This window comes from Tachyglossus aculeatus, chromosome 14, assembly GCF_015852505.1.
Source record: "Tachyglossus aculeatus isolate mTacAcu1 chromosome 14, mTacAcu1.pri, whole genome shotgun sequence".
NCBI classification, from domain to species: Eukaryota; Metazoa; Chordata; class Mammalia; order Monotremata; family Tachyglossidae; genus Tachyglossus; species Tachyglossus aculeatus.
In genome coordinates, this window is record NC_052079.1 from 16,547,958 (window position 1) to 16,574,199 (window position 26,242).

Genomic DNA, 26,242 nt, shown 5'->3' on the forward strand with positions numbered 1-26,242 from the left:
TGTGACCTTGAGCAAGTCACTTCACTTCTCTGGGCCTCAGTCACCTCATCTGGAAAATGGGGATTGAGTGTGCGACAGGGACTGTGACCAACCTGATTGACTTGGATCTACCCCAGCGCTTTGAACAGTGCTTGGCACGCAGTAAGTGCTTAACAAGTGACATGATCATCCTCATCAACCAACTCTGTTGCTTTGTATTCTTCCAACTGCTTAGTATAGTGATCTGCACACAGTAAGCACTGAAATATCACTGAGGGGTTGATATGTTGCCAACTTGTACTTCCCAAGCGCTTAATACAGTGCTCTGCACACAGTAAGCACTCAATAAATACGATTGAGTGAACTGTCTCCATCTGAGTCATTCAGCCATATTTATTGAGTGCTTACTGTGTGCAGAGCACTGTGTACTAAGCGCTTGGAAAAGTACAACACAACAAAAAAACTGGGCTGTCCACAACAAACTTACTGTCTAGAGGGGGTGGAATCGCTCAGAGTCACAATGGGGAAGACAAGGAGATACTCTCACCCCCCTCCCCACCTACCCTGCCCCGGTCCTGTGTGTTGAGGATGATGATGATACTAGTGGTACTTGTTAAGCATGCTTACTATGTGCTCAGCACTGTGCTGAACACTGGAGTACAATCAGATCAGACTCAACGCCTGTCTCCCTTGGAGCTCAAATCTAAGAGGAAGGGGAGGCATCGAATCCCTATTTTATAGGTGAGGAAACTGAGGCTCAGAGTCAGTCAGTCGTATTTATTGAGTGCTTACTGTGGGCAGGGCACTGTACTAAGCGCTTGGGAGAGTACAGAGAGTTAAAGTGAGTCCTGGGCAGCTTGGGCTTGAAGCGATCTGCTCAACAGGGAGGGGGAATGCAGCAGGACAAGGACATAGGAGGGGCGATGCGGGGGCCGCGGGTGGACAGATACGGTTATCAATCAATCATATTTATTGAGCGTTTACTGTGTGCAGAGCACTGTACTAAGCGCTTGGGAAGTACAAGTTGGCAACATATAGAGACAGTCCCTACCCAACAGTGGGCTCACAGTCTAAAACTGTATGGGATGCAGTGGAGCTGTGAGAGGGCAGAAGTCCGCAGGCCGGCATGGAAAATAATAGAAAAAGTCCAGCATATAATATGGTGATATAAGCAGAGACAAGGAACAAGCAGGGGGGATTTTTAGCGGTTAGGACTTCTCTGAAAACTCCTTCCTATTTTATAATCAGCCCTGGGCGGCCCAGAGCTCTCAAGCCCCCATAGGGACCATCTACAGAGACTTCAGTTTTCAGGCCTAGTCTTCCTCAGTAAACAGCCCACTCACGCCCCATGCCTGTGTTGCAAGCCCCCATTCATCAGCTCCCCCCACCCCTTTTAATAATAATAATAATAATAATGATGGTAGTTGTTAAGCACTTAATGTCTGCCAAGCACTCTTCTAAGCACTGGAGTTGCTACAATATCATCAGGTTGGACACAGTCCCTGTCCCATGTGGGACTCCCAGCCTAAGAAGGTAGTAGGATTTAATTCCCATTTTCCAGATGAGGAAAATGATGGCCAGAGAGGTTGTGACTTGCCCAAGGTTGCACAGCAGACAGACCCCCCCCCCCCCCACCTCATCCAGTCCAAGGAAGTCTTATCCCCTTTAATTCATTAGTAACAGAACAGGCTAGCATTAGAGGGAAGTTTAGCCTTCTTTCTAAAACCTACTTTCCTTCCTTTCTGACTGTCTATCCTCCTTTTCCATCCTTTCCTTCCTTCCTTTCCTTCCTTCTTTTCTTTCCCGGCATTTGTGAAGCGCTTAGTGTGTTCCCGAGGCACTATGACTAAGCTCTGGGGTCGATACAAGCTAATGGGGCTTGGCACGGTCCACATCTCCTGTGGCGCTCCCAGCCTTAATCCCCATTTTCCAGATGAGGTAACCGAGGCCCAGGGAAGTGAAGTGACTGACCCAAGGTCCCACAGCAGACAAGTGGCGGAGCTGGGATTAGAACCCAGGTCCTTCTGGGCCCCAGGCCTGTGTTCTACCCACTAGGCCATGCTGCTTGTCAAAAAACCTTGGAGGTTCACAGCTCCAGAATGATTAATTCCATGCACCCCCCTGCACAGGGATGTTTCTAATAATAATAATTCTTATTATTATTATGGTATTTGTTAAGGGCTTATTGTGTGCCCCTTCCGCAGAGCCGGGGTGGGGGAAGAGAGCAGACTGACTGGCTTTGCTGCCACATTTTTTCTTTTTTCCCTTTGGTTGCTTTAAAGTCTGACCTCACTCGTTTATCTGTTCTGCTTGCCTCTTGTGAAACACGTCTCCCTTCAGAAACCAAGAACGTGTATCAAGTGTCGCTTTTGGGAAACCCATGAAAAAGAGATTTAGCACCCCCCCGCAACCCATCAGTTGGGGTGCCTCCCGGGGCCCCTCAGCCAGAGCCCTCTTCCAAGTTGGATTTCCCAGCCTAAACAGGAGGGCTGCTGTTTGAGTGTTGGCAGCCAACCCAGTTGTTTTAAAAAAACAGCCTTATAGGGTATGACCGAATTTGTAACTGGGCCGCAGGGCGGGAGGAGGGGGGGCCTTGAAGAGTGAGGTCATGGTAAACCCAGATAAAACTTTAACCTGATCTGCAAATCATTAGCTTGTTTTTATAAATAATACATTTTAGAAGCATCTTGGATTGGGGGGCCTGGGGGACCTTTTTTTTTGCTTAAAGTGTATGTAGTTCTGGGAATACTGTTTTTTGCTTCTCCCACCACCTGTCTTTTTTAATGGTACTTGTTAAGCACTTACTATGTGTCAAGCAGTATTGTAAGCACCCGGGTAGATACAGGTTCACCAGGCTAATCGGGTTGGACACAGTCCCTGTCCCACATGGGGCTCACAGCCCAAGTAGGAGGGAGACCAAGTATTGAACCCGCATTTTCCAGTTGAGGAAACGGAGGCACAGAGAAGTGAAGCACCTTGCCCAAGGTACCGCAGCAGGTAAGTAGTGGAGCCGGGTTGGAACCCAGGTCTGTCAGCTGTGTGACTTGGGGCAAGTCACTTCACTCCTCTGGGCCTCAGTTCCCTCATCTGTCAAATGGGGATTAAAACTGTGAGCCCCCTGTGGGACAACCTGATCACCTTGTAACCTCCTCAGCTCTTAGAACAGTGCTTTGCACATAGTAAGTGCTTAACAAATACCATTGTTATTATTATTATTATTATTCTGGGGTCTGGTACGAGCCTAGGAGTCAGAAGGACCTGGATTTTAATTCTGGCTCTGCCCCTTGTCTGCTGTGGGACCTTGGGGAAGTCACTTTGCTTCTCTGGGCCTCAGTCACCTCATAATAATAATGTTGGTGTTTAAGTGCTTACCATGTGCCAAGCACTGTTCTAAGCACCTGGGGGGGGGGGGGGGGTTTACAAGGTAATCAGGGTTGTCCCACATGGGGCTCACAGTCTTAATCCCCATTTTACAGATGAGGGAACCGAGGCACAGAGAGGTTAGGTGACTTGTCCAGAGTCACACAGCTGACAAGTGGTCAAATGGGGAATAAGACTCTGAGCCCTACATGGGACAGGGACTGTGCCCAACCCAATTAGCTTGCCTAACTCCAGCGCTTAGTACAGTGTCTGGCATCTAGTAAGTGCTTAACAGATAATGTAGGGAAGAGCCCATATGCTGTTAACCTGGCAGAAGCATTCAAGAAAATCTTTCATCATATTGTAAACTTATTATGGACTGGGAGCAAGTCTGCTACTTCTGTTGGGCCGTACTCTTCCAAATGCTTAGGACAGTTTTCTGCACATAGTAAGTGCTCAATAAATTCCATTGATTGATCGATTATTTCCCCCCATCCCATCATTTTTCACTCTTTCCATTCATTCATTCAGTCGTATTTATTGAGCGCTTACTGTGTGCAGAGCACTGTACTAAGCGCTTGGGAAGTACAAGTTAGCAACATATAGAGACGGTCCCTACCCAAAAATGGGCTCACAGTCTAGAAGCCTAGAATCAATTAATTGTATTTATTGAGCACTTACTGTGTGCAGAGCACTGTACTAAGCGCTTGGGAAGTACAAGTTAGCAACATATAGAGACAGTCCCTATCCAACAGTGGGCTCACAGTCTAAAAGGGGGAGACAGAGAACAAAACCAAACATACTAACAAAATAAAATAAATAGAATAGATATGTACAAGTAAAATCAATCAATAAATAGAGTAATAAATATGTACAAACATATACATATATACAGGTGCTGTGGGGCAGAGAAGGAGGTAAGATGGGGGGATGGAGGGGGGATGAGGGGGAGAGGAAGGAAGGGGCTCAGTCTGGGAAGGCCTCCTGGAGGAGGACTTCTAGGGTTATAGCCTAGATAGCCCCTGGCAGTGGGCAGCACACCTGTCTACCTGTTTTCTTTTGTTGTCTGTCTCCCCCTTCTAGACTGTGAGCCCCGTTGTTGGGTAGGGACTGTCTCCATATGGTGCCGACTTGTACTTCCCAAGCGCTTAGTTCAGTGCTCTGCACACAGTAAGTGCTGAATAAATACAATTGAATGAATGAATTAATCAATAATTGTGGTATTTAAGCGCTTACTATAGGCCGGACACTGCTCTAAGGGCTGGGTTAGATTCAAGCAAATCAGGTGGTCACTGTCCCCTGTCCCACATGGGGCTCACAGTCTTCATCCCCATTTTACCGATGAGGGAACCGGGCACAGAGAAGCCAAGTGGCTTTCCCAAGGTCCCACAGCAGACAGTTGGTGGAGCCGGGATTAGAACTCAGGTCCTTCTGACTCTCAAGTCCGTGCCCTATCCACTAGGACAAGCTGCTTCTCTGATGGCATTTATTGAGTGTCTGCTGTGTTCAGAGCACTGCATTATGCGCTTGGGAGAGTACAGAGCTGGTAGACACGCTCCCCGCCCACAAGGAGCTTACAACGTAATAATAATAATAACGATGGCATTTATTAAGCGCTTACTATGTGCAAAGCACTGTTCTAAGCGCTGGGGAGGTTACAAGGTGATCAGGTTGTCCCATGGGGGGGGGCTCACAGTCATAATCCCCATTTTACAGATGAGGTAACTGAGGCACAGAGAAGTTGAGTGACTTGCCCAAAGTCACACGGTTGACAGTTGGCAGAGCTGGGATTTGAACTCATGACCTCTGACTCCAAAGCCCCTGCTCTTTCCACTGAGCCACGCTGCTTCTCTATACACTTGTGTATATATGTACATAGTTATTCTATTTCTTTATATTAATGATGCGTATACATCTATAACTCTATATTGATGCTATCGATGCCTGTTTCCTTGTTTTGATGTCTGTCTCCCCCCCTTCTAGACTGTGAGCCTGTTGTGGGCAGGGACTGTCTCTATTTGTCGCTGAATTGTACCTTCCAAGCACTTAGTCCAGTACCCTGTACACACTAAGTGCTCAATAAATACGACTGAATTGACTGAATAACGGAGAGCAGGTAGTTAATCCTCATTTTACAGCCAGGATTAGAACTCAGGTCGTCTATGGAATCTTTCCACTAGGCCAAGGGGGACATGGGAAAAATTCTGGGGGCGAAGCTGTGGATTGTCATTTTGATGGCTGTGACCATTCCCGATCCCCATGGCTCAGGACCCGGGCCTGTGGCCGTTGGATTCTTCCCGGCTGTGGTGGAAGAACTGTCAGCCAAACCAGTCCCGATCGATAAGAAAGATACCGTGACATCAAGTGAAAAGGCTGTTACCCCGAGCCTGAAAAGAGGCCTCTAACTTGGTGTCCCATCCTTCCCTTTTGGCCACCCCAAAAACCAGCCCAGCACTCAGGTGTCAGCACATAGTACAGTGCCGGGCACGTAGTAAGCACTTAACAAATACCACAACTAAATGCCAACCTGCCGGACTTCTGCACAAAGATAAACGGGCTTGGCGCCTCAGCTTGTCAACACCAGCAGCGTGGGAGTCTGCTGGGTGACCCTGGGCAAGTCACTTCACTTCTCTGGGCTTCAGTTACCTCATCTGGAAATTATCATGGGGACTAACAGTGAGCCCCATGTGGGACGGGGACTGTGTCCAACCTGATAAGGTTGTATCTGCCCCAGAGCTTAGTATAGTGCTTGGCACATAGTAAGCACTTCGCAAAATACCATTTAAGGCCCCCCCCCCCCCCCCCGAAATAAACAAAAACCCAACAACCAATATGTGCATCAAAAGCTGGACTGAGCTGCAGACAGTATGTATCTACCCCAGAGCTTAGTATAGTGCTTGGCACATAGTAAGCACTTCACAAAATACCATTTAAGGCCCCCCCGACCCCCAGCCAAAAAACCAAAAACCCAACAACCAATACGTGCATCAAAAGCTGGACTGAGCTGCAGACAGTACTTTTAAGGTCAAAAATAGCTGAGCAGAGCAGAAATGACTCCTCAGAACCTGCCCCGCTCAAAAGGGAGACTGTTTGATTTGGCTCTGTGGGAGGTTAATTATTTTTTTTCCAAGCGTTCTCCTGTCTGCCTCCTCTCTCTCTCACCCCTTCGCTTCATCACTCACTCCTTTAGCTGTAACAGTCTTGTGCAAGGAAACTTTTCAGTGGGTCCTCCAATCCGCTGCGGGTAAAAAAAAAAAAAAATAAGTGCAAATATTCAAGGTGAGCAAAAATGGGTGGTCACCGGGCCATCAAATTCATGCTAATAATAGTCACTGCTAGTGCTCATTTGCTATGAGCCGATTTTCAAAAGGCAGGAACCCCGGCTCCCAGTGAGAGAGAGAAGGGAGACTTCATGAATAGTAGCCCTGTGAAAACTAACATTTCATCACTGGAGGTTGTTGTTTTTTTAACTTATGGGTTTTTTTTTTAAGTGCTTACTATATGGCAGACTCTGTACTAAGTGCGGGGGCAGATACAAAACTAATCGAGTTGTGCACAGTCCCTGTCCCACATGGGGCTTGTAGTAATAATAGTATGGTATTTGTTTCTAGACTGTGAGCCCACTGCTGGGTACGGACCATCTCTATATGTTGCCAACTTGTACTTCCCAAGCGCTTAGTACAGTGCTCTGCACACAGTAAGCGCTCAAATACGATTGATTGATTTGTTAAGCACTTACTATGTGCCAAGCACTGTTCTAAGCGCTGGAATAGATACAAGGTAATCAGTTTGTCCCATGTGGGATTTACAGACATCCCCATTTTACAGATGAGGTAACTGAGGCCCAGAGTCTCACACAGCTGATTAGCGGCAGAGTGGGGATTAGAATCCACGACCTCTGACTCCCAAGCCCATGCTCTTTCCACTAAACCACGCTGCCTCTCAAAAAATAAGATTGAATTGATGAACGAACTAAGTGCACACGCCAAAGGCGGCGGATGGCTATCTGTGATTTGGGATTGTGTGTCATTAAATGGAGGGGGTGGGATTTTCAGGAAGGTTTCGATTTTTGGGGTTGGCCGTGTGGTGTGAAAGATTCAGGGAAGGAGGGAACCAGGGGGTGGAGGTTTATTCTATTTATTTTATTTTGTTAATATGTTTGGTTTTGTTCTCTGTCTCCCCCTTTTAGACTGTGAGCCCACTGTTGGGTAGGGACTGTCTCCATGTGTTGCCAATCTGTACTTCCCAAGCGCTTAGTACAGTGCTCTGCACATAGTAAGCGCTCAATAAATACGATTGATTGATTGAATGAATGGGAGAGGGAGAGCGAGTTGGCTTGGAGGGGAAGGAAGAGAGCAGTTGGGGAATCACGGGAATAAAACCGAAGGGGGCCCTGCACACAGAGTAATCAATCAAAGATGGGTGTGGAGCAGGGATTAAGCCCACACCCCTCCCTCCAGCTATTTGCTGCTTCATCATCATCATCAATCGTATTTATTGAGCGCTTACTATGTGCAGAGCACTGTACTAAGCGCTTGGGAAGTACAAATTGGCAACATATAGAGACAGTCCCTACCCAACAGTGGGCTTCCCCTGGGATGAAGTGCAAGCCAAAGGGCAGATGGTAAATTGCAGTCCCTAGCCATTGGCCAAACTTATTTTCCCCTACCAGTTTCTTTCACGGTACTTGCAAAGCACTTGGTGGCAAACACTGTTCTAAAGTGCTGGGGTAGCTATAAATCAATTAGGTCGGATAAATCCCTGTCCCATATGGGGCTACCAGTCTTAAACAGGAGGGAGAAGAGGTGTTGGATCCCCATTTTGCAGCTGAGGAAACTGAGGCCCAGAGAAGTTCAGTGATTTGGCCAAAGGTACCCAGCAGGCAAGACTGTAAACTCGTCGTGGGCAGGGAATGTGTCTGCTTGTTATATTGTACTCTCTCAAGCACTTAGTATGCTGCTCTGCACACAGTAAGCGCTCAAGAAATACGATCGACTGACTGGCTTGTATTTTCTTAGCGCTTAGTACAGTGCTCTGCACACAATAAGTGCTCAAGAAATACGATCGACTGACTGGCTTGTATTTTCTTAGCGCTTAGTACAGTGCTCTGCACACGGTAAGCGCTCAATAAATACGATTGATTGGTTATATTTTCTCTCAACCAGAGCATTGTCCTAAATACTGACCCTTATCTAGTGGACGAGGTTGTGCTCAAATCAATCGATCGATCCCCTTTCCCCCTTGAGACCTTGAGCTCATTATGAGCCCTGAACGTGCTAGCTAATTCTGTGGTGTTATTTGCCCCCCAAGCGCTTAGTACAGTGCCCTGCACATAATAATGATGGTATTTGTTAAGTGCTTACTATATGCAAAGCACTGTTCTAAGTGCTAGGGGAGGATACAAGGTGATCAGGTTGTCTCACGTGGGGCCCCCAGTCTTAATCCCCATTTTACAGATGAGGGAACTGAGGCATGGAGAAGTGAAGTGACTTGCCCAAAGTCACACAGCTGACAATTGAACCCATGACCTCTGACTCCAAAGCCCGGGCCCTTTCCACTGTGCTACGCTGCTTCTGTAATAATAATAATAATAATAATAATAATGTTGGCATTTGTTATGCGCTTACTATGTGCAAAGCACTGTTCTAAGCGCTGGGGTAGATACAAGGTAATCAGGTTGTCCCACGAGGGGCTCATAGTCTTCATCCCCATTTTACAGATGAGGGAGCTGAGGCCCAGAGAAGTGAAGTGACTTGCCCAACGTCACACAGCTGACAATTGAACCCATGACCTCTGACTCCAAAGCCCGGGCCCTTTCCACTGTGCTATGCTGCTTCTGTAATAATAATAATAATGTTGGCATTTGTTACGCGCTTACTATGTGCAAAGCACTGTTCTAAGCGCTGGGGTAGATACAAGGTAATCAGGTTGTCCCACAAGGGGCTCACAGTCTTCATCCCCATTTTACAGATGAGGGAGCTGAGGCCCAGAGAAGTGAAGCGACTTGCCCAAAGTCACACAGCTGACAATTGAACCCATGACCTCTGACTCCAAAGCCCGTGCCCTTTCCACTGTGCTACGCTGCTTCTGTAATAATAATAATAATAATAATGTTGGCATTTGTTACGCGCTTACTATGTGCAAAGCACTGTTCTAAGCGCTGGGGTAGATACAAGGTAATCAGGTTGTCCCACGAGGGGCTCACAGTTTTCATCCCCATTTTACAGATGAGGGAACTGAGGCCCAGAGAAGTGAAGTGACTTGCCCAACGTCACACCGCTGACAATTGAACCCATGACCTCTGACTCCAAAGCCCGTGCCCTTTCCACTGTGCTACGCTGCTTCTGTAATAATAATAATAATAATAATGTTGGCATTTGTTACGTGCTTACCATGTGCAAAGCACTGTTCTAAGCGCTGGGGTAGATACAAGGTAATCAGGTTGTCCCACGAGGGGCTCACAGTCTTCATCCCCATTTTACAGATGAGGGAGCTGAGGCCCAGAGAAGTGAAGCGACTTGCCCACCGTCACACAGCTGACAAGTGGCGGAGCTGGGATTTGAACCCACGACCTCTGACTCCAAAGCCCGGGCCCTTTCCACTGAGCCACGCTGCTTCTGTAATAAGTGCTCAGTAAATACCATTGATTGTGAGCCCACTGTTTTAGACTGTGAGCCCACTGTTGGGTAGGGACTGTCTCTATATGTTGCCAATTTGTACTTCCCAAGCGCTTAGTACAGTGCTCTGCACATAGTAAGCGCTCAGTAAATACGATTGATTGATGATTGATCAGTGGTATTTATTGAGCGCTTTCGGTTGGCAGAACACTGTACTTCTCCCTTCAGAAGTAAGGGATTTTAAGTCAGCCTTTTGGGATCTCAGCGCCTGAAAGCTGAAAGTAGTAAGAACTCCTCTATACTATATATGGTGTTGGAGCCAGGAGTAAGTAGCGCTTCCAAGAGTATTTATAACACTGGTTTGCTGCAGCAAGTGGATGGGAAACAAATGCAATATTAAGGCGTTTGGTTAGAGCGTGCAAATATTAGCAGGGGGTGGCAAGGAGAGGTGGGTCTGATCAGCCACGTTCAATAGTCGGTAGCCATTTCTACCTCCTCCTTCCTTCCCCTCCCCACAGCACCTGTATATATGTTTGTACAGATTTATTACTCTATTTTACTTGCACATATTTACTATTCTATTAATTTTGTTAATGATGTGCATCTAGCTTTATCTTTATTTATTCTGGTGACTTGACACCTGTCCACATGTTTTGTTGCCTGTCTCCCCCTTCTAGACTGCGAGCCCGTTGTTGGGTGGGCACCGTCTCTATAGGTTGCCAACTTATAGTTCCCAAGCGCTTAGTACAGTGCTTTGCACCCAGTAAGCGCTCAATCAATACGATAGAATGAATGAATTTCTTTGGAGGACTTGAATGAACTGTCTCTGCTCTGCGTAACTTCATTTATTTTCTCCTCAATTTCTCTTCTAGATTCGGTGCCTAGAGCACTTGCCAAAGAGTTAGCCCAGGTGGGCTTGTGATGGCTTTCATTCATTCATTGAAGCAGCGTGGCTCGGTGGAAGGAGCCCGGGCTTTGGAGTCAGAGGTCATGGGTTCAAATCCAGGCTCCGCCACTTGTCAGCTGGGTGACTTTGGGCAAGTCACTTCACTTCTCTGTGCCTCAGTGACCTCATCTGTAAAATGGGGATGAAGACTGGGAGCCCCCTGTGGGACAACCTGATCACCTTGTGTGCTTAGAACAGTGCTTTGCACATAGTAAGCGCTTAACAAATACCATTATTATTATTATTACTTCATTCATTCATTCAATCATATTTATTGAGTGCTTACTGTGTGCAGAGCACTGTACTAAGCGCTTGGGAAGTACAAGTTGGCAACATCTAGAGACAGTCCCTACCCTACAGTGGGCTCACAGTCTGGAAGGGGGAGACAGAGAACAAAGCAAAACATATTAACAAAATAAAATAGAATAAATATGTATAGATAGAGAAAGTTTTGAGGCTATAGACTGTAAGCTCATTCTGGGCAGGGAACGTATCTTTTATATTGTTATAGTGTCCTCGCCCAAGCACTTAGTACAGTGCTCTATGTGTTGCCAACTTGTACTTCCCAAGCGCTTAGTACAGTGCTCTGCACACAGTAAGCGCTCAATAAATATGATTGCTCTGCGCGCTTAACAAATACCGTCATTATTATTTTCATTCATTCAATCGTATTTATTGAGCACTTACTGTGTGCAGAGCACTGTACTAAGCGCTTGGGAAGTCCAAGTTAGCAACATAGAGAGACGGTCTCTACCCAACAGCGAGCTCACAGTCTAGAAGGGGGAGACAGAGAACAAAACAAAACATATTAACAAAATAAAATAAATAGAATAAATATGATTTTATTTTGTTAATATGTTTTGTTCTCTGTCTCCCCTTTCTAGACTGTGAGCCCGCTGTTGGGTAGGGACCGTCTCTCTGTGTTGCCAACCTGTACTTCCCGAGTGCTTAGTACAGTGCTCTGCACACAGTAAGCGCTCAATAAATACGATTGAATGAATGAATGTATAAATAAATAGATAAAGTTTTGAGGCTATAGACTGTAAGCTCTTTCTGGGCAGGGAATGTATCTTTTATATTGTTATAGTGTCCTCTCCCAAGCGCTTAGTACAGTGCTCTAGATGTTGCCAACTTGTACTTCCCAAGCGCTTAGTACAGTGCTCTGCACACAGTAAGCGCCCAATAAATACGATTGATTGCTCTGCGCACAGTAAACGCTCAGTAAATACAATTGACCGAATCTGGAGTCGAAGGAATGCATGTAATGGGCATTGCCAAGTGCGGAGTGGAAGGGGAGAGGAATCTGCAGCTGGTCTTCTGTTAGGGGGGCTGATTTTTCATGCTACTCCCCAACCCTAAGCGCTCAATAAATATGATTGATTGCTCTGTGCACAGGAAACGCTCAGTAAATACTATAGACTGAATCTGGAGTCGAAGGAATGCATGTAATGGGCATTGCCAAGTGCGGAGTGGAAGGGGAGAGGACTCTGCAGCTGGCCTTCTGTTGGGGGGCTGATTTTTCATGCTACTCCCCAACCCTAAGTGCTCAATAAATACGATTGATTGATTGCTCTGTGCACAGTAAACACTCAGTAAGTACTATAGACTGAATGTGGAGTCGAAGGAATGCATGTAATGGGCATTGCCAAGTGCGGAGTGGAAGGGGAAAGGAATCTGCAGCTGGTCTTCTGTTAGGGGGGCTGATTTTTCATGCCACTCCCCAACCCTAAGCACTCAATAAATACGATTGATTGCTCTGCGCACAGTGAACACTCAGTAAATACTATTGACTGAATCTGGAGTCGAACGAATGCATGTAATGGGCATTGCCAAGTGCGGAGTGGAAGGGGAGAGGAATCTGCAGCTGGTCTTCTGTTGGGGGGGCTGATTTTTCATGCTACTCCCCAACCCTAAGCGCTCAATAAATGTGATTGATTGATTGCTCTGCGCACAGTAAACACTCAGTAAACACTGCATGCTACTCCCCAACCCCCCCAACCCTGCCTCGGCTTCAGCAAGAGCAGATTGAGGCATTCCACCTCTGCCGGTGTGTTTTTCGGGTGCAACGGTAATCTTTTGAAAGCAGCATATCTGACACCTCAGCGGGGAAATCCTCCGCATCCCAAAGCGGCCCTGCGGCCCGGACCTGGGAATTCGGTGAGGGAGGATTATCAGTTGCTTGGAATGGACCTAAAGGCGGGGGCCCCTCTGTGTGATTTTTTTTTTCTTCCCCCCACCCTTCAAGATTGCTAAAAACGTGCTTTGGTTTGCTTCAATTGTAGGATGCTGAGAGAGAGAGAGAAACCCACAGTTATCTCAGCCAAGAAGAAATCAAAGAGAAGGTCCAAAGCTACAATTTAGCCGTTACCGACAAACTGAAGATGACTTTGGTAAGCACCCCCGCGTGGGCTGGATTTTCAGATTGGAAACGAAATGCAGTCCGCATCATGGAAGCAGCGTGGCTCAGTGGAAAGAGCCCGGGCTTTGGAGTCAGGTCATGGGTTTGAATCCCGGCTCCGCCACTTGTCAGCTGTGTGACCTTGGGCAAGCCACTTAACTTCTCTGTGCCTGTTACCTCATCTGTAAAATGGAGATGAAGACTGTGAGCCCCAAGTGGGACAACCTGATCACCTTGTATCCCCCCCAGCGCTTAGAACAGTGCTTTGCACACAGTAAGCGCTTAACAGATACCACCACTATCTTGTACGAGTTAGTTTTTTAAGATCGGGCATAATTCATAGGAGTTGAACATCTGAACGTCTGGGTGCCGCAATAAACTGGGCCCCTTAAAATTGATATAATAGCAATACTGATAATAATATATAACAATATCTAGTGTTATAGTATCTAGAAACAAGCAGCGTGGCTCAGTGGAAAGAGCCCGGGCTTTGGAGTCAGAGGTCATGGGTTCAAATCCTAGCTCCGCCACTTAGCTGTGTGACTTTGGGCAAGTCGCTTCACTTCTCTGTGCCTCAGTTCCCTCATCTGTGAAATGGGGATTAAGACTGTGAGCCCCCCGTGGGACAACCTGATCACCTTGTAAACTCCAGCGCTTAGAACAGTGCTTTGCACATAGTAAGCACTTAATAAATGCCATTATTATTATTATTATATAACAATAAGAATGGTATTAAATACATACTATGGGCTAAGTACTGCAACTCTGTATTGGGATAAGTACAAAGAACAGTGCTTTGCACATAGTAAGCGCTTAACAAATAATAATAATGATAGTGTTTATTAAGCGCTTACTATATGCAAAGCACTGTTCTAAGCGCTGGGGAGGTTAACAAGGTGATCAGGTTGTCCCACGGGGGCTCACACTCTTCATCCCCATTTTACAGATGAGGTAACTGAGGCCCAGAGAAGTTAAGTGACTTGCCCAAAGTCACACAGCTGATAAGTGGTGGAGCCGGAATTTGAACCCATGACCTCTGACTCCAAAGCCCGGGCTCTTTCCACTGAGCCACGCTGCTTCTCTGCCATCATTATTATTATTATTATTATTATTATTATCAAAGAGGCAAGGAGAACAGGTACCTTCTCCCATTTTTACTGATGAGGAAATGGAGCTTGTGACTTGCCCGGGGACATGCAGCAGACCAGTGGCAGAGTCAGGATTAGAACCCGGGTCTCGTGGTCTTTCCATTAGACCGCAGTTTCAAAGTTGGACTTGTTAAATTGCATCACATCCTCTAATGAAGCCTCAAGAAATGGATTTTGAAAGGGTACTCTGTGATCAAAGACATTTTGAGAGAAAATAGCCAGTGCCTGCCGGGTTAACAGATGGTAGCTCAGTCTGTAACAAGACTGCAGACCATTTCATCTCGCCTAGTTGAAAATTGCAATAGATGAGTGGCCACATTTTGGAGTTCCGGAGGATCGGAATGCATATGAACGACGTATGCTTCCAGACTCATAAATCATCCAGTTACTCATTCCCATGAATCAAAAAAATAAGCATCTTTCGAGAACAGTGAGTAATATTTGTTGAGCACCTACTGTGTGCAGAGCAGTGTATACTAAGGGCTTTGGAGAGGACAACAGAATTGCCTACAGGACACTTAAAACATGATCCCTCTCCTCAAGTCAAGGGCTAATAGTCTAATGGGGGAGACAAACTGTGTGTTTTATATAAATATATGTTGCCAACTTGTACTTCCCAAGCGCTTAGTACAGTGCTCTGCCCACAGTAAGCCCTCAATAAATATGATTGATTGATTGTGGCCTGACAGAGCACGGACCTGGGTTCTAATCCCGGCTCCACCACTTACTTGATGTGCGACTCTGGGCAAGTCACTTCACTCCTCTGTGCCTCAGTTACCGCATCAGGAAAATGGGGATTGAGACTGGGAGCCCTATGTGGGACAGGGAGTGTGTCCAACCTGATTAACTTGATCTACCCCAGCACTTAGTACAGTGCCTGGCATAGAGTAAGCGCTTAACAAGTACCATTAAAAAAAAACAACCCAAAACAAGCAGGGATAAATGGTTTTCAGGTAGTGGGAGGAGGAGGAGGAAAAGCAAAGCTTCAATTAGTAACCTTGAGTATGCAAAAATGAATAAAGTGAAATATGTAAATATATATATATATATAATTTTGGTATTTGTTAAGCACTTACTATGTGCAAAGCACTGTTCTAAGCGCTGGGGAGGATACAAGGTGATCAGGTTGTCCCAGGTGGGGCTCACAGTCTTAATCCCCATTTTACAGATGAGGTAACTGAGGCACAGAGAAGTGAAGTGACTTGCCCAAAGTCATACAGCTGACAATCAATCAATCAATTGTATTTATTGAGTGCTTACTGTGTGCAGAGCACTGTACTAAGCGCTTGGGAAGTACAAGTTGGCAACATATAGGGACGGTCCCTACCCAACAGTGGGCTTACAGTCTAGAAGGGGGACACAGAGAACAAAACCAAACATATTAACAAAATAAAATAAATAGAATAGATATGTACGAGTAAAATAGAGTAGTAAATATGTACAAACATATATACATATATACAGGTGCTGTGGGGAAGGGAAGGAGGTAAGATGGGGGGGATGGAGAGGGGGATGAGGGGGAGAGGAAGGAGGGGGCTCATTCTGGGAAGGCCTCCTGGAAGAGGTGACAAGTGGCGGAGCTGAGATTTGAACCCGTGACCTCCGACTCCCCAGCCCGGGCTCTTTTCACTGAGCCATGCTACTTCTCATCTATATATTTGGGAAGCAGACTAACCTATTGGAAAGAGCACGGCCGTGGGGGTCAGAGAACCTGGGTTCTAATCCTGCATCTACCGAGTACTTGCTGGCTGAGCAGGTAAGTGACGGAGCTAGGCCTTCTCCCTCCCAAGCCCACGCTCTTTCCACTAAAGCCCTGCTGCTTCTGTGTCGAGTTCCTCAAGTTACGGAAGAGAATCCTTTTCCTGCCCCTTTTGAATAATTCTTCTTTTTTAAGGGTGAGATTCTTAGTGAAGCGAAAATTCCACCCGGGAGCGATTGCGTTCAACACCCAAGGCTTTTCCTGTTGCAGCCTGAGATCATAACTTAATTCTTACACTTTCCGCTCTAGGTGCCAAAACAACCGTGCCCTGCCAGTATTTTAAACGGGAACGGTGCTTTGCACATAGTAAGCGCTTAATAAAAGCCATTATTATTATTAAAGAGATGTTAGTATGGTAGCCTCCCGGAAGGCCGCCAGGGCTCAGTCAAAACTCCTGGGTGGTTTAGCATTTTTTTCCTCTGGTTTTCTTCATCCCCCTTGCCTTCTCATTTTCTTTTTTTCCCTTTTTCTGGTGGCCTTTTTTTCTCCAATACTCGTCCCCTGGTGGTGCTCCTTAACTTCAGGGCGCTGTACCCGGCGAGGCTGGTTTTGGTTCCCTTTGCGGCGTGGCTGGCAGCTTTTAGGGCCTCGGAAAGTGGTGTGGGTTTGCCTTCGCCTCCACATCTGCCCGCCAGACAGTGCCTGGAGGGGGGTGGTCTGAGCGTCTGCTACCCCCCAGCCCCCACCACCACCATTCCTCAAGGACAGACTGAGGGAGAGAAAAAGAAAGAGAAAGAAAAAGGCTCTTGAGGGAGTCGACATCTGCTCTCCAGCTGGTGAGGTGAGAGGGTTGCTTCTTGACACCGAAAGTGGTGAGATCATCATCATCATCATCAACAATCGTATTTATTGAGCACTTACTATGTGCAGAGCACTGTACTAAGTGCTTGGGAAGTACAAATTGGCAACATTTGAGATGCAGGGAAGCAGCGTGACCTAGGATTCAGAAGGATCTGGGTTCGAATCCCAGCTCCTCCACGTGTCTGGCTGGGTGGCCCTGGGCAAGTCACTTCTCCGTGCCTCAGTCACCTCATCTGTCAAATAATAATAATGGCATTTATTAAGCGCTTACTATGTGCAAAGCACCGTTCTAAGGTGCAAGGTGATGAGGTTGTCCCGCGGGGGGGCTCCCAGTCTTCATCCCCGTTTTCCAGATGAGGGAAGTGAGGCCCAGAGAAGTGAAGTGACTCGCCCAGAGTCACACAGCTGACAAGTGGCGGAGCTGGGATTTGAACCCATCACCTCTGACTCCAAAGCCCGGGCTCTTTCCAATCAATCAATCAGTCGTATTTATTGAGCGCTTACTGTGTGCCGAGCACTGTACTAAGCGCTTGGGAAGTACAAGCTGGCAACATATAGACACGGTCCCTACCCAACAGTGGGCTCACAGTCTAAGCCACGCTGCTTCTCTAGTGGAGAAATGGGGATTACGAGCGTGAGCCCCACGTGGGACAGGGACTGTGTCCAACCTGATTAACTTTTATTGACGCCAGCGTTTAGAAGAGCGCATCGCACGGAGTAAGCGCTAAACAACTATTAAGAGTCGTTCGTGCGCTTTTTCCAGTGGTATTTAAGCGCTTACTGAGCCCACTGTTGGGTAGGGACTGTATATGTTGCCAACTTGTACTTCCCAAGCACTTAGTACAGTGCTCTGCACACAGTAAGCGCTCAATAAATACGATTGATTACTAGGTGTGGAGCACCGTCCTAAGCGCCGGAGTCAAGTGAATCGTTTGACTAAAAATACGCATCCCGTCGTTCCGTTGCAGAATTCCAACGGGAGCTACACTGGCTTCATCAAAGTTCAGCTCGACCTCTGCAGGCCCGTGACGGTCCGGAGCCCCCGGAGCCCCCCGAGCCCCGGGACCCCCGCTCTCAGTCCCGACGGCTGCATGAACACGCTCCACATCAGCAGCACCAACACCGTGCGGGAAGTCATCGAAGCGCTGCTCAGAAAGTTCCTCGTCGTCGATCACCCTACCAAGTTTGCACTTTATAAACGCTGTCACAGGGAAGATCAAGGTAGGCCGCGTCCGCGATGAATCTGCCCTTGCCTTTGGCGCTATACTGTTGCTTGCATTAGAATCGCATCCCAACCTGCCGCAAAGTGTGTTTCCCCTTGTGTGTGTGTGTGTTGTATGTCCTGACTCCCCCGAAAGAACAAAGAAGCAGCGTGGCCTAGTGGAAAGAGCACGGCCTTGGGAGTCGGAGGATCTGGGTTCTAATTCCGCTCCGGCCGTTGCTTATTGTGTGACCCTGGGCAAGTCATTTCTCCGTGCCTCAGGTTCCTCGACTGTAAAATGGGGATTGAATCCCCATCCCAGCACTGAGAACAGCGCTTGACACATAGCGAGCGCTTAACAAATACCATAAAACAAACACAATAGTTTGTTGGCTGGGAAATGGCTGCAGGGTACGTTCTTCTGGGGACGTGCGTCTGTCTGGACACGGCGCAGGGTCGGAAAAAACGCAAGTGCCCGTGGTGGGGGAGTGGAGAGGTGTTTTACCTCTTGGGGTGAAAAGGTATTGCATTCCGTTGTACCTACCTCAGCTAAGGGACGATTGTTTCTTTATATATGTCTATGTCCGGACGAGAGGAGAAATTTTCACCTGTTGTATCTTACTGCCTCGATTTTATTCAATTCCAGACAGTCTTCTATTTCGCCACAAAAGGCCTTCATTCGATGGTAATTACTGAGTGCTTACTGTGTGCAGAGCACTGTACTGAGCACTTGAGAGAGGACCATACAATAACAGACGCGTTCCCTGCCGCCGCCAACGAGCTCACTCGGTGCCGGCAGTTTGCATCCCGCACCCGGCCTGCGTAGCTAATTTGCCGTTGTGTGGTTCAGTTGTATTTGGTACAGTAGGGTACTGTGTGGGACATGTAGTAGAAATAGTATATATTAAGCGCTCACTGCCTGCAGAGCACCAGACTGAACACTGGAAAGGATCAGACGTGGACCCTGTCCCTCGAGGGGCTCACAGTCTAGGTGACGGGTGACAGGAATATCAGTCGAGCAGACAGAAAGTAACAGAGGTATTCCAGTGGGTCCATTTATGGTTTATTAGGGGCGGGGAATGTTTGGGGCACAGATTGAGAATAGTAATAGTGGTATCTATTAAGTGCTTCCTATGCGCCAGGCGCTGTACTGAACCTGGGGTAAATTCAAGGAAACCAGGTTGGACACAGTCCCTGTCCCATATTGGGCTCAGTAGCGGCGGAGCAATAAATTTGTTATTGCAAGGGCTGATTTAACCAATGGGGTGTATGTAGATTCATAAACCACCCTGCTAGTCTTATTTTAAAATTTCTTCTGGAGACCAGCAGAGAAAACTGCAGGAGAATGATTTTAAGGCTGGGGGTGATGGTCAGAATAATAACAATAATAATAGTGGGCTGACGGCTACTGCAGTTAGGGGGGAGCTTTGTTGCTATTTATAAGCTGAATTTTGAGTACGTATTAAAGTAGCAGCAGAATGTAAAAGGAGAGTCTGAAGTGGCATTTTCATCTCACCACCTTTTCCCTCTCACTGCATTTCAGCTGTTCAGTCAGACGGTGATGGATCCATTTGAAATGTGATCCTGGCCCTTCTTCCATCTCAAACACTCCGTCTAGCGTCATGCTTTTTATGGCTGTGTATCTGTTTATACCCACACAAAATGTAGTCTAGGATTCTCCAACTTAAATAATCAATAATGCACTGTTTAGTTTGTCGCAGCAGATACCCGGCTAAATATTAACAGGCTGGGAGATTTATTTGTCTTTGAGGTGGTTTAATACCCAAGAACCGGCCTGCTGTGGATCCCCTCAAAGGGGCTAGAGCTTCCTTCATTTAAAGTGCTTTCCGCTCTTTTAACCTCGGTGCAGTGGTACAGTTTAGTCACCGAGTCAAGTAAGCGTTCAAATACGATTGACAGATTCTGTGCCATTGTGTATTTTGGTACTACTTTTTTTCATTTGCATTCGGATTCTGGGCTAAAAGTACTACTTTTTTCATTTGCATTCGGATTCTAGGCCAAAAGCACTATTTTCATTTGGATTCTGGGCTAAAATGATCTTATTCCACATGCCGTTTTATTGCTAGGGGCTAATTGTGACGTTCTGCCCAGACTTCCAGCATAAGTGCTATCTTAAACGGCTTGGAGGGAGGCAGAAGTCTGGGCTAGGTGAACTCCAGGTAGGTAGAGAAGCAGCGTGGCTCAGTGGAGAAGAGCATGGGCTCTCCGCCGATTGTCAGCTGTGTGACTTTGGGCAAGTCACTTAACTTCTCTGGGCCTCAGTTACCTCATCTGTAAAATGGGGATTCAGACTGTGAGCCCCACGTGGGACAACCTGATCACCCTGTATCCTCCCCAGCGCTTAGAACAGTGCTTTGCACATGGTAATAAAAAACTCCACGAGGGCCCTTGTGGCTCAAAGATTCCAGCCCCCCGCCAGGGCCGGGGGCCATGCAGAGTTCAGCCCGATGAGTGCACCTGTGTCCCTTTTAGAAACAACCCCAGGAGCCACTCTGAGAAGCAGCGTGGCCTGGTGGATAGAGCACAGGCCTGAGAGTCCCTAGGACCCGAGTTCTAATCCCCAGTTCTGCCGCGTGACCTTGAGCAGGTCACCTCTCGGGTCCTCGGCCCCCTCATCTGTAAAATGGGGGTGAAGACTGTGAGCCCCGTGTGGGACGGGGGCTGTGTCCAACCTGTGGTATGTACACCACCATTTAGCACATTTCCTGGCACATAGTAAATGCTTAACAAATACCATAAAAAAAAAAAAAACCCAAAACCAAACCCTTGGGGGCCTGTTGCGGAACGTACAGCGCAGCCTCGTGTCCCTCCCGCTTTGATCGCGGGTGAGGAGGAAAGAAGGCTGGCCGAGTCCGTCTTAGTTCTCGAGGCCGACCGTCTGTGGAAAAACTTTTAGACTGTGAGCCCACTGTTGCGTAGGGACTGTCTCTACATGTTGCCAATTTGTACTTCCCAAGCGCTTAGTACAGTGCTCTGCACATAGTAAGCGCTCAATAAATACGATTGATGATGATGATGACGACGATAAACGGGCCTGCCTGTTGTTTCCCCGGGCAGTTTACGCTTGCAAGCTTTCGGACCGAGAACACCCCCTCTACCTGCGCTTGGTGGCCGGGCCCAGGACCGACACGCTCAGTTTTGTCCTGCGGGAGCATGAGACCGGAGAGGTAAGCGCTGCTTTCCGACGCAGGGACTCTTGCGGGGGCGGGCAGGGGGACGGGATGTGGCCTCGGCCGGCTCGACCACCACAGCGCGGGACTGATTACCGTCTCTCACTTGTTCCAGACCTTCCCGTGGGGAAGGTGAGCCGTGGGTTGGAAATTTTATTTGCTCTCAGCACCGAGGGTGAATTTTTCCCCCTCACAGATGACTACACTAGCAGTCTCTTTCCATAGTGTCTCCCACTGCATTTATTTTAAAGGAGGGAGCAGCAAACCCAGCTAGTAATTCATTTCTGAGAATGTTTAGGGGCCAAGAAATCACTTCTGCAGCGCCTTCTTTCTGTCTTTTTTTTTAATGGCGTTTAAGCGCTATGTGCCACTGCACTAAGCGCTGGGGTAGATACAAGCAGATCAGCTTGGACGCAGTCCATGTCCCACATGGGGATCTCAGTTTTTATCCCATTTTGCAGATGAAGTAACTGAGGCACAGACAAGTGAAATGACTTGTCCCAGGGGATCTCAATTTTTATCCCATTTTGCAGATGAAGTAACTGAGGCACAGACAAGTGAAATGACTTGTCCCAGGGGATCTCAATTTTTATCCTATTTTTTAGATGAAGTAACTGAGGCACAGACAAGTGAAGTGACTTGTCCAAGACCATGAAGTACACAAGTGGTGGAGTCGGGATGAGAACCCAGTTCCTTTTGACTCCCAGGCATGTGCTCTAACCACAGAGAATGCTTCTCAGTACTTCCTAAACACCAAGTATCTTTCTTCCCCTTCTAATGTCGCTGGACTGACCGTTTTTCTTCCCTATTTTACTATCCATGAGTGCATTCCACACTCGGCATTTGCCTACCCTATGTGGTTGCTACATGTTCTCTTATCTGTAACATAGGGATTAAGACTGAGCCCCATTTGGGACATGGACTGCAGCCAACCTGACTAGCTTGCATTTACCTCAACGCTTAGAATAGAGCTTGGCATAGAGCACCTAACACAGTCTATTAAGAAAAAAAAATCTGATCATCGCTAAATAGTAATAATAATGGCATTTGTTAAGTGCTTATTTTTTGCCAAGATCTGTTCTATGCGCTTGTGTTTTTTGGTATTTGAAAATCCTATTTCCTCCACTGTGCACTTGGGGCCTAGTGTGTTTGCTTAGGTTTCCCCAATCTGGAAACAAGCGAGAGAACACTACAAGGGGAATTCCAGAGAAGGGAAGAGGGCCTCCGAGATTGCATTTGTCTCTTACTTTGTAATCCCTCCCTCCCCTCTGTAGCCTGGTATCTATGTCTTGTTAGGGGACATTTCAAAGAAGAAATTTCCCCCTTAACTGTGAGCCTGTTAACCCCTTCTGGCTCCTTTCCCCTTCCTATCACAGCCGGTATCGCTGCCCTTGCTTTGCAAAATAGGGAGAGAAATTGCAGTTATTTCAGGGCTTATTATGTGCCAAGCACTGGGGTAGATCTAAGATCATCGGGTTCCACACGGAGTTCACAGTCTAAGAAGGAAGGAGACCAGGTATCGAGTCCTCATTTTGCAGATGAGGGAACTGAGGCACCGAAAAGTGAAGTGACTCGCCCGGGGTCACACGGAAGGTAAATGGTGGGGCTGAGATTAGAACCCAGGGCCTCTGACTCTCGGGCTTGTGCTCTTTCCACCAAGCCACGCTGTTTTCAAGAGCAGTAATAGTATTTATTAGGTGCCTGTGTACAGAGCACTGTACTAAGCACTAGGAAAGAATACACAGGTGGGGATTAGACGCGGTCCTTATCTGGGGGGAAGGTTGGCTCAAGAGGGAACTATGTGACTAAATGTGGTATCTCTACCTGTCACGATAAGTGGCAGTTTGGATCATCATTTATATTATCTGGATAGTGGTTATTTCTACCATTTGCCCGTTCTGTGATTTATTTCAATGTCCTTCAACGGGTAAACTTTTTGGGGTCAGGAATCGTATTTACCAACTCCTACTTTCCCAAGGCTTAGCACACAGAAAATGCTCAAACAGCACTGATGGGGTGCAAATCCAGGGGGATGATATTGTCCCTCACATTAGAGTTCAGGGAATGCTAATTAGTGCTATTGAAAAATCAATCTAAGCTTTTGAGATTACAAAAACCTCAGTCAGTGTGCTCTACACCACATAAAAGACATGGTTTCTGCTTCAGAGGAGCTTACAAGGGGGGAAATCTCACCCTTCCTCATCTTGTCTGATTGCTAAGCGAAGTTTTGGGTTTTTTTTTTCCACTTCCAGTGGGAAGCCTTTAGCTTACCAGAGCTACAGAATTTCTTGCGGATTCTCGACAAAGAAGAAGATGAGCAACTGCAGGGAGTAAAAAGGCGATACGCAGCTTACAGACATAAACTTGAAGAAGCCCTCAGCGAAGTGTGGAAACCTGGTTAAGAACCAAAGGAACCTCAGGGAAAACGCAGGCTACCGGGAATGAACGTAGCACGCTCCGTCCACCCAACAGAACAGCAGCCAGTGGACTCTTTGTTCAAACAGGTGACTTTCCAGTCTTGTCATGCCAGGGTACCTCCTCATCTTTAGGCTTGGCCCCAAAAACCTAATAGTGGGGGTTCCCTGCATCCGTGTCTCCGGGACTCCGCCAGCTTGCTACGTGTAACCGCCCCCACCTGCTTCGGCCGGGGGAGGCTTTTTAAGGTGTGCGCTCAGGACAGAGCCGTTAGATAAGAGCCGGAGGATCCTTCAAATCGCACGCGCTGTGGGGCTCGTCACCCTCGTTTAGTTCGTGGTGTTCCGTGATGACGGCTTCTGGCCTGAGCCCGGACCAGCCGGCCGCGTTCAGACGAGCTTCAAGAAGAGTCTGTGGGGGACTCTCGCACCCAAGACCCGCCGACAGCCCTGCATCGCGTGAGCAAAAAGACTAAGGGACCTGGGATCTTGCGGGCAGGGTGTGAACGGGTGGGAAGGAAGAGAGGGTAGAGCAAGTCGTAAAGAAAGGTAGAGCAGGGAGACGGATGGGGAGATCCGCTAGATGGGTGGCGGAGGCCGAGGAAGAGGGGGCCGAGCTCACACCCGAAACACTCGGGGAGCGGGGCGGTTGGAGAGCTTCTCCCGGCAACACCCGTGAGGAGCATCTTCTCCCAGCCCGCAGGCAGCCTTCCAGGATCGATGAGGTCCTCGCGCCAGGGGGAAGAGGGAAGAAAGGCGATGGCAGATCAGGAACTTCAGCTAAGGTTGAGCGAGGAGGAGTGAAATCTTGGGCTCTTCTAAGCAGTCCCAAAGCTTGAACCTCTCTCCCCTCTCCCTCTGCGGCGGCTGCTTTTATTTTAACTGTCGGACGGGGACGGAGCGTGATCGTCTGGTCCCCTAGACCTCCGCCAGCAGCGTGATGGGGAAGGGAGAGATGGAGGAGTCCGCCCCTAGCTGGGAGTGGCACCGTCATTCTCCCAGAAATATTTATTTCAAGCAGTAGAAGCGTGTTCCAAGCAACCAAAGAAATGGGTGTGCAATAGCTACTTTGCAGAAACGAGGCTGGAATCGCTTCAGGCCATCAAAGCAAAAAGGGTTGGGGGGGAGAAATGTGCAAAAGTCTAAGAGAGGTTAAAGAGATTGTTCTAAAAGCCATTTTTTAAATAAATTCCCAAGGAATTGTGAACACTTTGACACCTAATGGATTTGTTCTGAATCTCCAAGGTGTTTCAGTTCTGGGGGTCGAAGTGAACTGTGCCTTTCCTTGTTTCCTGTATCAACTGCTGACAGCTGAGGTTTTAGACCTTTTCCAGATCATTTTGTTGTTTCTATGCAGTGCTCCACACCTTAAAGGTGACAATCATAACTTTAAGCTGTTAAGGAAAATTGAAATTAAGGCTAAGATAAAGCATGGCATATCTTGTTTGTTCAGTTTGCATGTAACTACGTAGTGCATGGTTGAAGGTTTCTAGCGACTTTGCCATTCAGTTCAGGGAATGCTTCTGTATTTTAAGTAATGGTTGGATCACTCATCCTGCAGCCTGTGATGGCTCTTGTTCTGCTCCACTTAATCTGAGTCAGCCATCCCAGTTGAATTCAATTTTGTATTTCAGGAATTTTTTTTTTCTTCCAGATTTCAACACTGTTAAGAGTTTAAAAGTGGTAGTTTGAGTATCTGTGAATTTTTGATTTTTACTTGAAGTAGGTTGTAAATGGGTAATCTCATTTATTTTAAGCCAGCAACCTCATTGTTTTACGCACTACGTTATTTGGAAAACCTTTTAAAACTATTTAAGCTTTAAGTAGTTTTAAAAACTATTCCTAGTTAGTGCTTGAGACAGATTTTTCTCTCACACTGGTTTCTTCAGCAGCTTTTTTTTATGTCACAGAGATAGAGGTCATGTATGACCAGAAGGGTTTCGGTTTTACAAGTGATTGTTTTTATTAAATTAAGCCGTCAGAGCTTTGCCGTAGTGCTATTTTCTATTCAACAGTTGATGGTACAGGGAAGATGTTTAAATGATGCGGTCATGCTGGGAAGCATTTTAAATTGTAGAAGATAAATTAGTTCTACTATTTATAATTTTGACATTTAATTTTATTTTTATAGGGAAGATTCTTTTCCCCTTAAAAATTATTTCTGAAACGGCAGATTGACTCCATTATTAAAGTTGCAGTTGTCACAACTTGGTTTTTGTAGGGTTTTATGTGCAGGGGCCGGGGTGAGGGGTTGTACCGGGCCAGCTGGGGGTGGGAAGAATTAAAACCTGGAATGCTCATCTCCAGGGGGGCCGTACCTCGCCCCCCACTTGCTGCACTGCTTTGGTTTCTCTTGCTTTTCTCTCGTTTGTTTGTTTTTGATGCTGTCTGTTAAGCGTTTACTATGTGCAAGGCACTGTACTAAGCC

The 26,242-nt window shown here is 47.1% G+C and overlaps 1 protein-coding gene across 1 annotated transcript in view; it reads left to right on the top strand.

Annotated features, from left to right (window-relative positions):
* The window catches only part of RASSF3 (Ras association domain family member 3), a 67,918-nt gene extending 41,897 nt beyond the window's left edge, over positions 1-26,021 (top strand). The window contains exons 2-5 of the mRNA XM_038756769.1: positions 13,185-13,292; positions 17,977-18,229; positions 21,288-21,397; positions 23,653-26,021. Coding sequence (XP_038612697.1) covers positions 13,185-13,292; positions 17,977-18,229; positions 21,288-21,397; positions 23,653-23,802 — 621 coding nt within the window. The 3' untranslated portion in view covers positions 23,803-26,021. The remainder of the gene's footprint in view (positions 1-13,184; positions 13,293-17,976; positions 18,230-21,287; positions 21,398-23,652) is intronic.
* The last annotated feature ends 221 nt before the right edge of the window (positions 26,022-26,242 follow it).